The 15,369-nt window shown below is 43.0% G+C and overlaps 1 protein-coding gene across 2 annotated transcripts in view; it reads right to left on the reverse strand.

Moving 5' to 3' along the window:
* Window positions 1–2,427: 2,427 nt before the first annotated feature.
* ntn2 (netrin 2) overlaps window positions 2,428–15,369 on the reverse strand; it is a 45,312-nt gene continuing 32,370 nt past the window's right edge. For both annotated transcript variants that reach the window (XM_051418407.1, XM_051418405.1), the window contains exons 4-7: window positions 13,008–13,157; window positions 10,582–10,635; window positions 6,690–6,764; window positions 2,428–6,569 (exon numbers count right to left, since the gene is read on the reverse strand). In XM_051418407.1, coding sequence (XP_051274367.1) covers window positions 6,187–6,569; window positions 6,690–6,764; window positions 10,582–10,635; window positions 13,008–13,157 — 662 coding nt within the window. In that variant the 3' untranslated portion in view covers window positions 2,428–6,186. The remainder of the gene's footprint in view (window positions 6,570–6,689; window positions 6,765–10,581; window positions 10,636–13,007; window positions 13,158–15,369) is intronic.

Below are 15,369 nucleotides of genomic sequence, written 5' to 3' on the forward strand. Positions count from 1 at the left end.
TTGTGGGCTTAAAGATTGCATGAGTTGAAAGTGAGAAGAAGACATTTCCTTTGGATGGCTGAAATGTGCTTTTTTTTAAAGTTCAATGGAAAAATGAAAAGATGGAGAGACTGAAGGATGACAGATGTGTGAGTGGAGGTGTGGTCATTGTCACGCATGTTGTCAGTTCCAGAGGGAGTGGTGTCTCTTCAGACGACAGCTGGTTTCACTCAGAGAAAAGACGCGCAGCAGAGAAAGAGAAAGAGATCAGACCTTCACCTCTGAATATTTATGATCTTGGTCCACACAGATTTCTCGCCACATTTTTTGTGGTTTTCAAGGGGGGTTAGTACTTGGTGACCCACACACACACTCACAGACTCACAGGCAGGCATACATGAGTGTTCACAGATACATTCAGATATTCACACATGCATTCACTGTCTCTGAGGGGAACGGGATGGGGGGAAAAAAGAAATAAAAAAGGGAAATAAGTTATTATAATGGAAAGTTGTGAATGTGGTGAAAAGTAAGAGAAGTACATTAGAGAAAAGAGAAGATTTAGGAAACAGACCTACACACACACACACACACAGACCCCATGCTGGAAAATGCCGTTATTGAGCTTTGAAGCACAGTGGTAATGAGGCTCCATTTAAAGCCAATGAAGCCGCTTTGGCAGCTTATGAAAGCACGATTGGTAAGCCCCCCTCATCTGCCGCTGGGTGGTGTGTGTTTGTATGGATGTGTGTGTAAGTGTCAGTAGGATAGGGAGGGGGAAGAGCGGACAGTATTTGGCCGGATCCGCTTTGCTCTTTTCCAGTGCTCTTAGCAGCAGCTCGCTCCCAGACCAGTCACTCCAGAGCTCCGTTTTCTTTGCAAACACTGAAGAGGTTTCCCAAACACACTTGAAAAGTTATCATTTTGCACAGTTGTAGGAGAGGGACAATAATCAATATATCTCTGCTTTTATCTATTTCATTATAGCTAAACTCTTTATACAGCAGAATGCCAGCAAATACACATTTATCAGAGTGGGATATGGAGAAAGCAATTTGTGTTGGCAGAGACAAAAACACAAAAAACAGAGGATCTTGCAAGCTAACAACTTGGGGATGGAAAGACAAGCCCAGCCAAAAGTTCACAAAAATATGTGTCTACATATCGTGCCACAGACAAGGAAAGGTATGATGGTATGAAGGCTTGTCAATTCCATAAAAACGGCTAATTGCCCATGTTTCCGTGACACTAATAGCAGCCTGAACCTTGATGCGTTCACACCTCCATTCTCCACCCTACAGTCTTAGAACTCAAGGGAAAGGAAGTTATCTTCTGGTGTGAGTTTGTGCCAAAATAAGTCAGATGATGCAACACACACTGAGAGGGTGATGATTTTGTAGGAATGGTGTAGGTACACTGTCCACACAATTATCTGGGTTTAGGATCAGGGGCTTGGCTTCAGTAGGTTGAGCCAATGGCTGTCACTGAGAGATAGAAATAAATGTGGGGCAGAGTGCATCATTTACCACAAGAGATACGCAGTGGGTCTATGCCGATTTCAATCAATATCTCAATCTTGTGAAGTAACACATTTATCATGGGGAGTGGAGTTTCACTTAGACTGAGCCCTGATTCTGTTCCTGCAGCCAAATATCTTATAGGATCATAAATCTAGATCCCCACTGTCCATTTAGTTCGTAGCAATTTAAACTGTTTTGGTGTAATGGGGTCTGGACAGGAATAGGAAACTGATGACAGGATGCCAGGATGGATGTCCTTGATACAGAGACATATGTCATGGTGTATGTATGTGTGTGTGTGTGTGTGTGTGTGTGTGTGTGTGTGTGTGTGTGTGTGTGTGTGTGTGTTTGTGTGTGTCCAGACAATCTCAGCAACTTCTATTCTCAAAGCCTTGATGGCCATGCCTGGGGAGAGTGATGATAAATGGTCGCCTTCCTGTAATTTACCTTCAGGAGGATGGATGGAGCAGGTCTGTTTGGTTAGAGGGTGGGGAGACGAGGAGAGAGGAGACTGTAGGTGAGAGAGAGAGGAGGGGGAGAGGGAAAAAGAGAAAGAGAGTAAGGAGTTTCCTGCCTTGGACCTGACTCGGGAGTTGGGTTTCCTCAGAGGTGAGGTACACATTCAAGTGTGTGTGTGTGTGTGTGTGTGTGTGTGTGTGTGTGTGTGTGTGTGTGTGTGTGTGTGTGTGCGCCTCACTGTTTATTTACAGAGCTTTAGCTCTTGGTGTGTTCATAGAGGAGGGGAGCCGCGCTGCTCAGTACTCTCCCCTTTCAAACCCCAGTCTAGCCCCTATGAGTGGAAACACACCAGAGGCCCACTGTATGTGAATATACTTTCCAATGGGAAACACACACATATCAATTTGATATTATTTCTCCAGCTCAAACTAATGAAGGTAATTAAAGAGACAGATGATCAACACACAGCTCATTAACTAATAATTTATTTTTTATCATTTAGATTAAAAAGTCAGTGGTTCATTGCCTCAGAGGAAAATTTACAAGGAAGACTTTGATATAACATAAGTGAAGAGCAGGACTGAACTGAGGGAAGAATCCCTTTGTTCCCCAAGAAAGGTAGGTGGGCAATTCTTGTGTGAGTGAAGCATTATTCCCAGGACATTAATGTAACAGAAAGCGGTGGGTTGTTGTGTGTCAGTTCCCGTATGTACCTCAATGGGAAAAGCAGAGGGTCCGATCAGCCTGTGTCACATTTTTACTCGATTCTCCTCAAAGTCATTTACAATTGGGCGGTTGTTGTCTGGAAACAACATAAAACCAAAAGAAATACATTCTGTGTAATATCTGAACCACATCTTCTGGTCGTGATCACAAAAGCATATGTTTCTGGTTTCTACATCCATATAACATCATCTGGTTTGTACATCCATACACGTGAGTCATCCCAGGCCAAGTGACGCTTTACAAAAGACAACATAAATGGCAGAGGCAGTTCAGTACATATTTACAACATTAAAAATGTGTCAAGACTTATTAAACAAGGCAATATGGAAGCGAAACAAGAAAATGGGAATCAGACCAGGGAAATAAAAACGATAATTCTTCATCATAGGCTGTTCAGACTCCTCAACACAAACATTACAACTGTGGCAAAACTGAGAAGCTTTGTCGCCCCGAAAAGTCTGCCTTCAAATGAGAGCTCTCTCACCTCTCTGCACTTTCAATTTAAGTGCATATCACTTGTTTGCTCGGATAGGGTTAATTACACAGACACACAGAGACACACACACACACACACACACACACACACACACACACACACACACACACACACACACACACACACACCTGTGAATCCTATAAATCCTGCAATGGGGGAAACAAAGCAAAGCAGTTATGGCCTCAGTTCCACTGCCAAGCTGCTGGGCTTGTTGACGTAAAACAACAGGATGGCTCTCTCTATGAGGCTCACTAAATGGCTTTCACAAGACTACGTGTCCACCCCTCAAACAACATCTGGCTCACTCTTACTTTTTTATCTTTATTCCAACATTCAGGGTGGGCACTTAAGAAACGTGAAAGATAGTCCAGATTCAAGGACACTGTCGTTCCTACACGAGTGTGTCGGGCGCTTAAGGAGTTGAGCACCAGGGAGGCCTCATAGGCACGTAATTTGGCCATCCATCATAATGTGTCACACCATACTCACATACCAGGGGGGAGGAGGCTGGTGCTACTGTAACACCACCTGTCTGACAGGCCAATGAAGACAGCCAACACACAAATAATTGACTGATTGGTTCTGCATTTTTGTAAATTTTGAAATTCCTTCAGTGGGGATTGTACCTTGGGCTGTCAAAACTCTTTTGTCACACACCAGAAATCATGGTGGGCGATAACTCATTTTGGTTTCGGGTTGTTTTTGGATTCGATAATTAAAATGTCAGACAGATGCACAGCATGAAGATCCACAATCATTTGAACGATGTCTAACCCTGGTCATAGTTTACTATGGCATCAACTGTCACAGCATCCACATTCTTAAGCTTGGTGACATTATTTTAATAAACACTTACAATCAGACCATACACCTGTGTGAGTGTGTTCTTCACAGTTTGACATACATTCTCAGAAGACGTGAAAACAAGAACTACAGTGCAGCACAGTACACCACTGGGGAGTTTTGGTTGCCTCGTTCTGTGCTGTCACTTACCTAGAACACTGAATACACGACATGCAAAATGGGTTAAAAGCGGGGTTTAGGGAGGGTGGTGGCTGACACAGAGAAGAGAGCAGAGGAGAGACACTTTTGGAAGAATGACAAACCAAACATACCACTGTAGCCAGAGGAGCGTAACCACTAGCTAGCATGACATGCCGGTCGGCACACTCACTGCTACGCTAAGCTTGACGTGCCCCTCAAAACTGTGTGTTTATCTTGTACTCTATTTAAATAAATTGTAATGTGCTTTACAAAATGAAATAACAGCAAAAGGCAGATAAAAAGCTTGAGAGCAACCAGAAGGGTCTCTCTGTGGTTTTCGTTGGTCCTGACTTCCATAGTTTCTTAATTGAATTTAAAAACTGACTATGCTTATTTGGCAAAGGATGACAGGGACTGTGTAAGGGTAGGCAAGTGGGGAAGATGACTTGGGAAGTTTTCCTTTGGATTTTGATGCTCATATTGGTTTAGGTCTTGCTCTGCTCACTGTAAGGTTTTGATAGACCAGCAAAAACCACAAACATGCAAACATAACAAAGCACATGAGGAATGAAATATGATCCTCTCATGTCATAATACAATCAGTGAGCACTAAAAACTTTCCAGCCTCATTCATTTTGTCAAAATATGCTAGAGAAAAACACGACTATGTTGTTTATCCAACTTTGTTTTCTTTTTACTGCATGAAAAGGAACTCTCGTTTCAATCTCTTATTTTGGCAAACAAAAGCCTGCCAGTCACTAGACACATCAGGAAAATGTTCAGACATTTAAATACAAAGCAATGACATTGGCCACACAGAAACATCTGGAAGGCCACTACCCAGCGGAAGACATTATCCATAAAGCAAAAAGTCTTCTTGGAAATATTGGTATTGTTCTGAAATTCCAGCCATTTGTCCACACCGCTTAATCTGTCTTCCAGAAAAAGTGACAAGCAATGAGTCATGATGGTGATGCATGACTTTATAAACCACGCATGAGAGGGACCAGTGGTGAAGAGGCACTGGAATGTGACTCACACACGCTAACAGGGTTTCTTCTGCTTAAAACGAAACAAAAGGATAAAATCTAAAACAAGGATATGGCTGGGATATGGATGGATGAGATAAAACGTAGCCACACAAATAATATAAACTCCTACTATGAGCAGTGGCATCAAATACTTGCACAAATAACAGCCTACATGAGCAGTTTATTCTGTGAGGGCTGTCTGGTGGCAGCAGCAGTGGTGGTGAGACTGAGGTTTGCTGTGGAAAATGTCCCTGCAAAAGGGAGCCCTTGGTTCCTCACGGGACAAGAGTTTTATAGTTACAGTCTGTAGAAGTTACTGCAGAGACCTGGAGCAAGTAGGCCCATTTTTTTTAATGAACATTTTAACAGCAAGTGTTGAAAGGTTGTCAGGTGGTACAGCTCATGCTGATCCATGTTGAGTTTGTTTCAACAATGAAACGTGAGGAGGCCAAGCTGAGGATGTGCAGCTTGTCTTGTTGCTGAAATCAGTCAGTCTCTCTGGAGTGACAAACACTGTTGAATAAAATCCTCAGAAAAGAATGTGAAGTGTGAGCACTGGTGTTCTTATACGTCAAACAAAGTGACAGGAAAAAGTCGGAGGAGGAGGTGGCTGAGGTTCGCAGGGGTGGGTGGTCGTAGTTGTAGGACGAGTGGACATTTCTGCTGTCGTCGAGGGAGGGAATGGCGTCTGCTTTTGTTTACACTTCATACCCTTTTTAATGGTCCCTTTTTAAGGCAAACCAATTGGACACAAAAAACAACAACTGACGTAACAAGGACAAAACTTGAAAAATAAAAAGGAAAAAAATTATACAATATACACAAAACGTGGTCCTTAAAACAGGTAGGGTACATGCAGTCTTTCTAATGTGCAGTGGTCCCGTGATGGGTGAAGACAAAGGATTCAGGGGGAGGGAGAGGGAGATCACTGGGTAAGGGTTCATGAAGGCGGGCGATGGAGGGAGAGGTAGGGATGAAGTCTGCTTTCCCATCACGCTTTGCTGCACTTCCCCTTCTTCTCTTTGCGCTGGAACTTCCTCAGGCGTCTCGTCCAAACGTCCCTCCATTGGATCACCAGGCTGTTCTTATCAGCTATTAGGCCCAAGCGCTCTGCCCCTGGACTGGTGGCTCCGGCCCCAGGCCCTACTCCTGGACCCGCTCCTGTGCCTGTTCCACTGTCGCCGCCCATCACCAAGAATCGTTTGCTCATCTGGATCTTGGGGCATTTGCAGGCCAGGTCCTTCATGTGTACCCACAGGACGTTGTCGCCTCGCTTCAAGGGCTCGCCACGGCTCTTGTACACAGACACCACGTTAACAGAGAACTTGGCCCAGTCCCCCACTGTCTCCATGTCCAGCACGTTCACTTGGACCGCTGGGGACACATTCATGAAAAATACAATACGATAAAAAAATACATACAATACTCAGGTCAACACTCAAAAAAGTACAACAAAACATTTATTAATTATGGTTAATTATTCTACTCTCTTACCATAATCCTTTTTGCAATACTTCTTCATGTTGATCTTCAGGTTGCCCTTCACTGGTTTACAATAGGGCTCACAATCTGCAAACGCAAGAACAACAAACATTCACTTCTGTAGTGCAGGCTGTAACTCCATGGATTAACAGCACTTACTGACACTCAAATTACACACATAAAAAAAAACACTTACACACTTGAAATTTGAATCGTTGCCATAAAGTTGCATTTTAAGACTATTTCACCCCATTTCATAGTACATTACGTGGTGCTCTTGTAGCACATAAATAGCGACCAGAGTATCTGTAATGTAAAGTTTGTGTGACAATACACAGTAAACTGTTATGTACTGTGAAACCACCGATAAACACACTTAACAGGTTGTTGCACTTGTACTGTTTTATAACCTTGTGTGCTCATATTCACACTTGCCCTCACAACAATATATATCCACTGACAGGGCCAAACTGGAGTAAGTTGGATAATGTTGAGCCTGGTTTGGTTTTTGTGTGTTAAAATACAACTTAGACAAATCACACATCAAACTGCTGCAGCAGTCAGTGCTGGGAGGCAAGTGAAACATACCAGAGTAGCAAAAGTGTTTAGTTTGACATGTTTTCTGGGATCTTGAGGAAAGACAGAGCGTGGTGAAGGAGGTCATGGTTGGATATATGTGAATAGACCTTGGCTGCCAGCATGACGACTGAGACCACACACTGGACAGATGACCTCTACTGACCACTCATAGGTGGAGCCGCCATTGATGAGGTGTTATAATTACGATTGTGACAGTTAAAATGGAGCTCTTGGCTGAGTGGCCATTCTCTTTTTAACTGACTTTAAAACCGTGCTTGGTTTGGTTCAGTTGTCATGTATCTATGACCTTCTTTTTAGGTATCATAACTGAACTGGAAACAATACTGCCCTGAATTTCTCAATCTAAGACTTGAATCAATTACCTCCCTGGCTGCAACCTTATGTCTCTTCACTCCATGGCCCAAAGTTTACCTTCTACCTGCAGAAAATTATATATAATATATATATAATATTATTTTATAAATTAAATAATTACAATAATAACTGAATTTTTTGGAAACTAATGCGGGAAAATGACTGTGTACAGCACTTTCTATGAACCAAGAAAGTTGGAGAAGTCAGATAGAGCACATGCATGTAATCATTTCCCTTGGTTTGTTTCTTGTGATCCTGAAATATTTATTTTGTCATCTCAACATTAAAAGCTTTGCTTCTCTGTGATCATGAAATATGTTTTCCATGAGCTGAGAGCAGAGGGAATGGGGCATGCAAGAAGAAAAATTAAAAAACAGATGAAAGTGCTCATGTTAGAAATCGATAACATTCAATTTAAAGCATTGGACTGTGTTTTTAAATTGTGCACATGGTAACTGCTGCTACTGGAGCTGTGACAAGAAAGAAAAAGACACTGCTGATCATTAGCAAGGCTCTACTGTACTTGACTTGATGCCACTGGATTTTATGAACCGTAGAACTTTGGATCCACTTATTTCAATTACAAAACTATGAGAAGGACACAGTTAAGAATAAAAATAAGAAAATGATGGACTCAAAATGCCAAGAAGGTCATTTTCCAACATGCTTCTAGTAGGTTTCAGTGACGGGACACGAAGAGCTGACCGACCATGTTGCTCGCTTGGAATGTCAGGGCATGAAACTGAAAAACCACATGCTGGTAACTGGACTGGTATCTGCGGTCAGGCCTCTCATTGCCTTCAAAAGGAAAACCATTCAGTTATGTTGCTTCCCAAAGCAAACCAAATAAAATCGCTGGACATGAAATGCCCCAATTAGAAAAAAAAAAGAAACGGTCGTGAGAGAACGTAATTACGTTTTCTGGATTGCATGAGAGTAGGGGTGTTGATTCGTTTTTTTTTTTTTGGTCGAAGGACGGATGGAGCAATGGAAGGAGGGAAGAAACAGGGGACCAAGGAGCCCATAAAAATGTCCAGGAGGCTTGGCTGTATATCAGAGCACTGGATATTTTATTAGCCAGAGAGAGGAGAGAAAAGGAAAGAAAGGGAGAAAGAGAGAGCAGATGGCAGCTTCCAATAACCTCGAGACAGGGTGACTTAAGAAAAACGATAAGTGAAGGTGTAGATGTGGATGGGCGCAGAGGTGTACGTGTGGATGGATTTGTGTGTATGTGTGGGTATTATACATTACTCACAGACTTTAAATAAATGATGCTAAATATCATGGCTTGCTTAAGGTCTTTTTTATTGTAAGTGAGCGTGTGGTTTCATGTGCAGATCATTATCATGTAAGTGTGCATGCAACTGTGACAGGCATGCATTTGTATGAGATGTGCATGGATTTCATTGGATCACTGCCACTATGTGCTTGTGTGTGTGGTATACAGTGGCTAGCCTAAAGGTATCAGCGGTGAAACGCTGGCTGGGAGACAGTGTGTGTTTTCCCATGAAGAGTCACTTACTGCTGGCTGTTCACCTGGAAAAGCTCTCAGTAAATCGCCCACTGACCCAGAAGACCGGCCCACTGAAAACACTCACAATTGGCTCCGGGGCTCTCGATGCCCTCGTTCCCCCAAGCCCCTCTCACTGTGCCATGACAAGGACAAATTGCATCCTCCGCCCCTTACACAAAAACATTTTGGGGCCTTAGGTTTCTGATGGCAAAGCTCATTCTATGGTAGTTTAGGAAGGATAAAGATGGGGGAAATGCTCTGGTAGAGCCTGAGGTGAATTGGAGATCAACAACTCTTGTGTTCTTAGACCCTGTAACATTTTCCCAGGGAAGTAGTAAACACAAGAAAGGGCTGGAGTTTCTTTTTTTAATTTTTATTTAAAGGCTCAGAGGCCTAAGTAATGAGAGAAAGGAGAATGAGAGAAAGGAGAATGAGAGAAGTCACAAATGTGAAAAATGCTACAAAAATTATCATCAATATCTATTTAAAGAAAACATTTACACATTTTGGGAAATAGGATTTTTTGCTCTCTTGTTCAGTTCAATGAGATGTCTGTGGAGTAAATATGCAGCTGGAGCCTGGCTCTGTCCAAAGGTAACAAAATCTGTTAGATCTTGTTTGTTAAATAGGTACAAAAAACCGAGTTTATGTGATAGACAATTTCTTGACCTGTTTCCAGTCATTCTTCTACGCTAACCGGTTCAAAGCAAATAATTTCAAAATATTCCTTTAATGTAAAACAAGGTATTCATTCTATACCATAAGTCCATAAGTCAATAGTATGATTTTCAATTTCTGACGAAATATATAATTTGTAGAAGAGAAAGGATATAAAAACAATAGTATATATAAAAATAATAATTTGAAAAGTATCTGAGGATGCAATCTGTAGCCTGAAGTGATATATGTTATAAACCCACTAATGAATCAACATTTCCAAATCAACACCACCATGCAAATCAAACAGCCGCAGAATGAAAAATAAGAGCACGGTAATTGACCGGAGCCTAAATTGGACAGTTGTAAGGAGAGACTGAACAAATTTCCCCCTAGTCATTTGCCAACAGTCTTTTCACACCTCAAAATTCTCCCTTCCACTATATCTCCCAGCTAAACTTTAACAAATCACCTCTGCTGCCTATCTGCTGGCCTTGGCTTTAAGCTGCAGCTTTATTTTGAGCACAGGAAGGCTCCACTAACTTGAGGTTAGCAGCCGGGGAAACTGTGCCAAGGACACAGGTTTTTAAGACAATGGAAAAATTCTGCAGGTCCCAGTGCTCTCGTTCTCTTTGCAGAACTTCAAAAGAGGGGACCCACCCTTCATTAATATTTATTCCACACCTTAAAACTCTAGTCCAGAAATATTAAAAAATATGTTTTTGTTCCTCTCATAAAACACTGGTTCTTATGGGCGAGGTGCAGAGAGCGTATACTAACCTGCTGGTTCCTCTGTGCTGCTCACCACAGCTGTGGGATTGACCACTGGGATTTCTGAAACACACACAAAGAAACACTAAGTTATTTCACAGTTTAAATGTAAATCCCTATCTTTCAAGTATGGTCTAAGTGATTTGGCTTTATGCCTGCTGAGAGTGCATGTGTGGTCAAAGAAATGAAGCATGTCTGAAATCATTAAAAGCAATTTGAAAGAGTGGGCACGGGAAAGTTTTGAGAATATATTAATACACCCACAACAGAATAAGTGTAAAATGAGTATAAAATTTGTCTTGAGTAGAATTACAAGTGCCTTTGCTGACCAAGGCCAAAAAGAGAAAATACAAGGGTTTGTCTTGCATTAGGTTTGGATTGTCACATATGTCAACTGTTCACATGAAAACACATAGGGCAATGCAGACAGACACGCTAGATAAACACTGACAGACTGACAGGGATACTTATTGGTGGTGAGAGGGAAGACAGGCTCAAATAAACCATGCATTCCACGGACTAATGGGGTGGTTTCACTGTCATTTTAAAGAAATACATTGAAAGATCCTGAGACAGTGGAAGTGGAAGAAATAATGGAGGTCATGAGACCAAATTTAAGTTTTGAAATTCAGTAGATGCACCACAAATTCACCCAGTAATCCAGTTTGGAAAAGTCAATCCATTCAAAGTCGGCACACTTGATACAGCTGAGAAAGAAGTAGTCTTTGAGGCACTCTGATTAAAACGGAAAGGTGACTGCACTAGATTAGTCTTGTCCTCCCCTAACAGATGCTGGGTTAACACTGCTGTGTAATCTCCATGCAAGCAACTATAGACAGATGGACAGATGGCAAGGGGGCAATTTTGGTTGGCTTGTCTTGAGACAGATGTAGCCCTCCCTCACTATGCCCGCTGGCTACTCTAAAAAGTGCCTCGTGGAATTCCTCCAGGACTTCTCTTCTAATCGTATGCAACTTTCCAATACAAATGCTAATGCTAACAACGGGCCCTCTGCTTTTACCGTAAACAGAGTTACTGGAACACTGGCTTAGCATCCACCCAGAGGATCTGCTTTTGATTGGATTCGGGGGTTGAGGGTTTGAACCAAGTGAGTGGGAGTGTGTTGGCGGGAGGTAAGGGGGTGTGTTGGAAAGCTGTTTTGAGGCAAAAGCAGCAGTTGTCTCTCTGAAATTATGGACACCCCGCCAACAAAAACAAACAAGGGCACAGAGCTTTGTGAAGACAGGCGCAGCTGCTAGAAGCCACTTTGAGTCCGTTGCCCTCATGGCCACATCTTGTGAAGACAGACAGATGATGAAAGGATCATTCAGATGAAGGTTGCTGCCATCATACTAATTGGTTGCTTAATGGGCTTGTCTTCTGTCTTGGGGACCACAAGCCTCAATAGGAGGTAAGATGCCCACTATGAGGCCATATTTACACACACAGTTGTCAATAACGCTATTCATAATGGATCCAAACGTGCGCATGTACTTCAATATGCATACACAGTGCTTCTTGTTCTCATTGGACGGTTCAGTGGCAATCAAAGGAGCGGGGTCTGCCATCCATGACCACAGTTGTTTTCTCCTTCTTGCCTATCCGCCATCTGCTCCGGAGCTGCATGTGAGAGAAACAACATGGCAGCATGTGGCACAGTGTGGCAGAGCTCGGTATGGCACTGGGCGGCGCGGTTTGCTCTGGTGGAGGTTGCCTTGTGAACTGTGCAATGTGTGCCCGTACCGCCTGGCACACAGTGAGGTGGAAAGTTGCCCTCTATTACACATGCCTGCATGTGCCGGGCCACTGGCAAATTTCATAATCCACACGCACACATACACGCTTGTCACAGGAAATTAAAAACCTGATGTAGTCGACATGCAAACTACAGCAAGTAGAGTACCCACACACACACTGTACACCGTTGACAGCAAGTGGAACAACAATAACCAAGTCTTGAGTTCTCACACTACCAGCTCTTGACTGAATTGCACTTTTAAAAAGATCACGTTTCAGTTTAGCCTGACATTACATCTGGGCCCTTGTTTGCACACATGTTTCGGGCTGTTCTCTATGAAATTATCATTGCATTTTCAGTGGCCATGCAAACCCACAGAACACATGTACTATATATGCAGCACAGAGATCGGGTTGGGTGTGCCTGTCAGAAGGCCAGTATGACTTTAGGCTACAGGGAAGTGTGCTTTCAATTATGCTCTGTAATCTCTATGGTTTGAGTGTGTGCTGCTTATTACATAGTTCATGACTCTGTTGTTACTATTATGCCTTTTCTTATATTATGTTCTTCACAATGGAGCTTGTCAGTGTTAGTGACTCACTAACAAGCTGATAAAATTACCAGACTGAAGACAGTGTGAGTTATCAGTGTCATATGCAGTAGTAGTAGTGTGTGCATGTCTGTGTGAGTCACTCACTGATGCAGGGGGCCACAGGTGAGCGGCTCTGCTGGTAGCCCTTGGCGCAGCGGTTGCAGGTGATCCCGGTGACACCGTCCTTGCAGGGGCACTGGCCCGTGGTCTGGTTGCACGTCTTGCCTGCTGCGCCCACAGGGTGGCAGTCACAGGCTGGGGTGGGGGTCGGGGACAGGTGTGAAGGGGGAGGGAGGGTTGTAAAATAAGAAAAAAGACAGAGAGAAAATATATCAGATGTTAGTTCATTTAACATTCACAAATAAGACATGAGCAGGGTGCTGGGTTAAATCAGTAATGTTCTGCGTCTTGTCAGCAGACAACAGATATGCGCTAGGGCTGAATGTTTTGCTCAGGACTTGAAGGTCCCAGAGCGAGGCAGCCTTTTCCTGTCTGCTTCTGTGCTTGGGATTCCCTGAACACTGTGCAACACTATGTTTGTGCATCTGAGAGAAAAAGTACTTCAATGAGTGAGAAAGAACTTATATGTGAAAGTAGAAGACAGCAGGTGACAAGTAAAATGATAGAACAACCAACAGGGGGATGGGGTGATGCATGTAGTGCATCACCATCAGGAGACCCAGAACAGCGCACTGTGTTGTCGTTTCCGTTCTCCTGTGTGCAGTCTAATGACTGCCTGGTGACACACGCTATGCTGTTTCATCACTTCCCGAAAGTTCAGTCGATGCCTAGCAAATGCCAACAGCAACAAGCAATGCTCCAGTCACCTCGCTTTGGCAAAGCCTTTATATGAATTTTGCTGCTTCTAGGCAATTTATTCAAACCCCCATAAGCAACATGAGGCTTTTTTTGTTTAAAGAGCTGTTAAATACAAGAGCTGGAAAGATGTTAGAGAGGATGACAGGCAGAGGGAGAAGCAACATATCGGAGAGAGTGAGAAGTGAAAGAGAGCATTTGAGAGAAGCAGGGGGAGAGTGAGAGAGACAGTGCTTCAGTATAGTACACACAGAGCCTCTGGTGTGCTCAGCAACATAAACAACTGTGAATCTAACCAAACTGTGGCTACTCCGACTCTACTAAAAAAACAGACATTTGTTCTTTAAGTAATAAACGCATACTTAACATTTCACAGCAATCCAGTCAGACAAACACATCAGTGACATATCAAAACAAATGACTTTTGCATCTTCTTGAGCAGTCTTCAGGGGTGTTTATAATTGGTCTCACTTCAAAATTGACATTCTCTGTCCAGAATAAAACAACTTAGAGTTCAGAAAAGTTTCCTTTCCAGCCTTATCTACTAACATGCTGCACCAAAACACAACAAACCATGAAATGAAGGTGAACATTCAGCCTTTTCTGATTTTTTTAATGTAAATCTTTGGAAAACAGGCGCAGGCTAGTGCAAAATTACTAAAGCAAACTTAAGAATGACTCGACTGTAACACGATAGCTGTAATTGTCCAAGCTTATCAAGAAAAGACAAGAAAGGCCAATATTATACACTTTGGGGAAAAACCCTGTAACCCAACAGTTTGTTACAGGGCTTGCCAGAGAAAGGCAGCTGCTAACATGCCACGGCTTCTTCCCACCACTCCATGGAACTGTGAATGTGTTTATTTGTGCCGGACATTTTTTAGCTGCTACAACAGAGGGGAGTCTGAGGACCCTACCACCTGTTGACTGGGCAAAGGGAGGGTTTCAATGGCTGAAATTGACCCAAGAGTGATTGTGTGTGTCTGGCGGCAGGGTTGGGAGGGATTAACTGCAGCTCAGATCTTCAAAAACACGTTTGCCTTTTTCCGGCAAGGCCAACCGGTCCACAGGTGTCAAAGTGGTTGCACTCTGTTTGAAGCTGTGCACAGAGACGTAAATCTGATGCTTCAGCGTCCGTGCAAAATCCTCACCATTTGAGTCACGCAGGCCCAACCAGGGATCTCAAGCTTTGATGACACTTGGTAAGAGTTTCTGACTGACCTATAGGGAATACACATCTGCATATGGCCAAGTTAGGTGTCAGAGGTCAAGTCAACAAGGGTCCCTGAACTGTCTGTTGGACTGTGCCAACCCATAACGTAACCTATATCGTCAACTCTATTTCCCACCTCATTCATCAGCTAGAGCCAGACCTCCTGCCACCATTATGAGTGTACTACATTGTCCACGGACCATTTGAGAATCTCTGGCATTCCTGGATTTCGTGCCCTTCGACGTGCTAATGAAACCCAGCTGATTAATGCACTAAGTCACTGATGTAAAACCCTGATCTAACGAAGGTAGCCTTGGAACTTGTATCATTTGCAAAGATGAAAATTTCCGTGCTAAGCTCACGATCAAGTAATTGTTTTGAGTTTGAACTGCAATAAACAAGCTAGTTTTATCAAAATAAAATATCTACAAAGATCTG

This window comes from Dicentrarchus labrax, unplaced genomic scaffold, assembly GCF_905237075.1.
Source record: "Dicentrarchus labrax unplaced genomic scaffold, dlabrax2021, whole genome shotgun sequence".
NCBI lineage: Eukaryota > Metazoa > Chordata > Actinopteri > Moronidae > Dicentrarchus > Dicentrarchus labrax.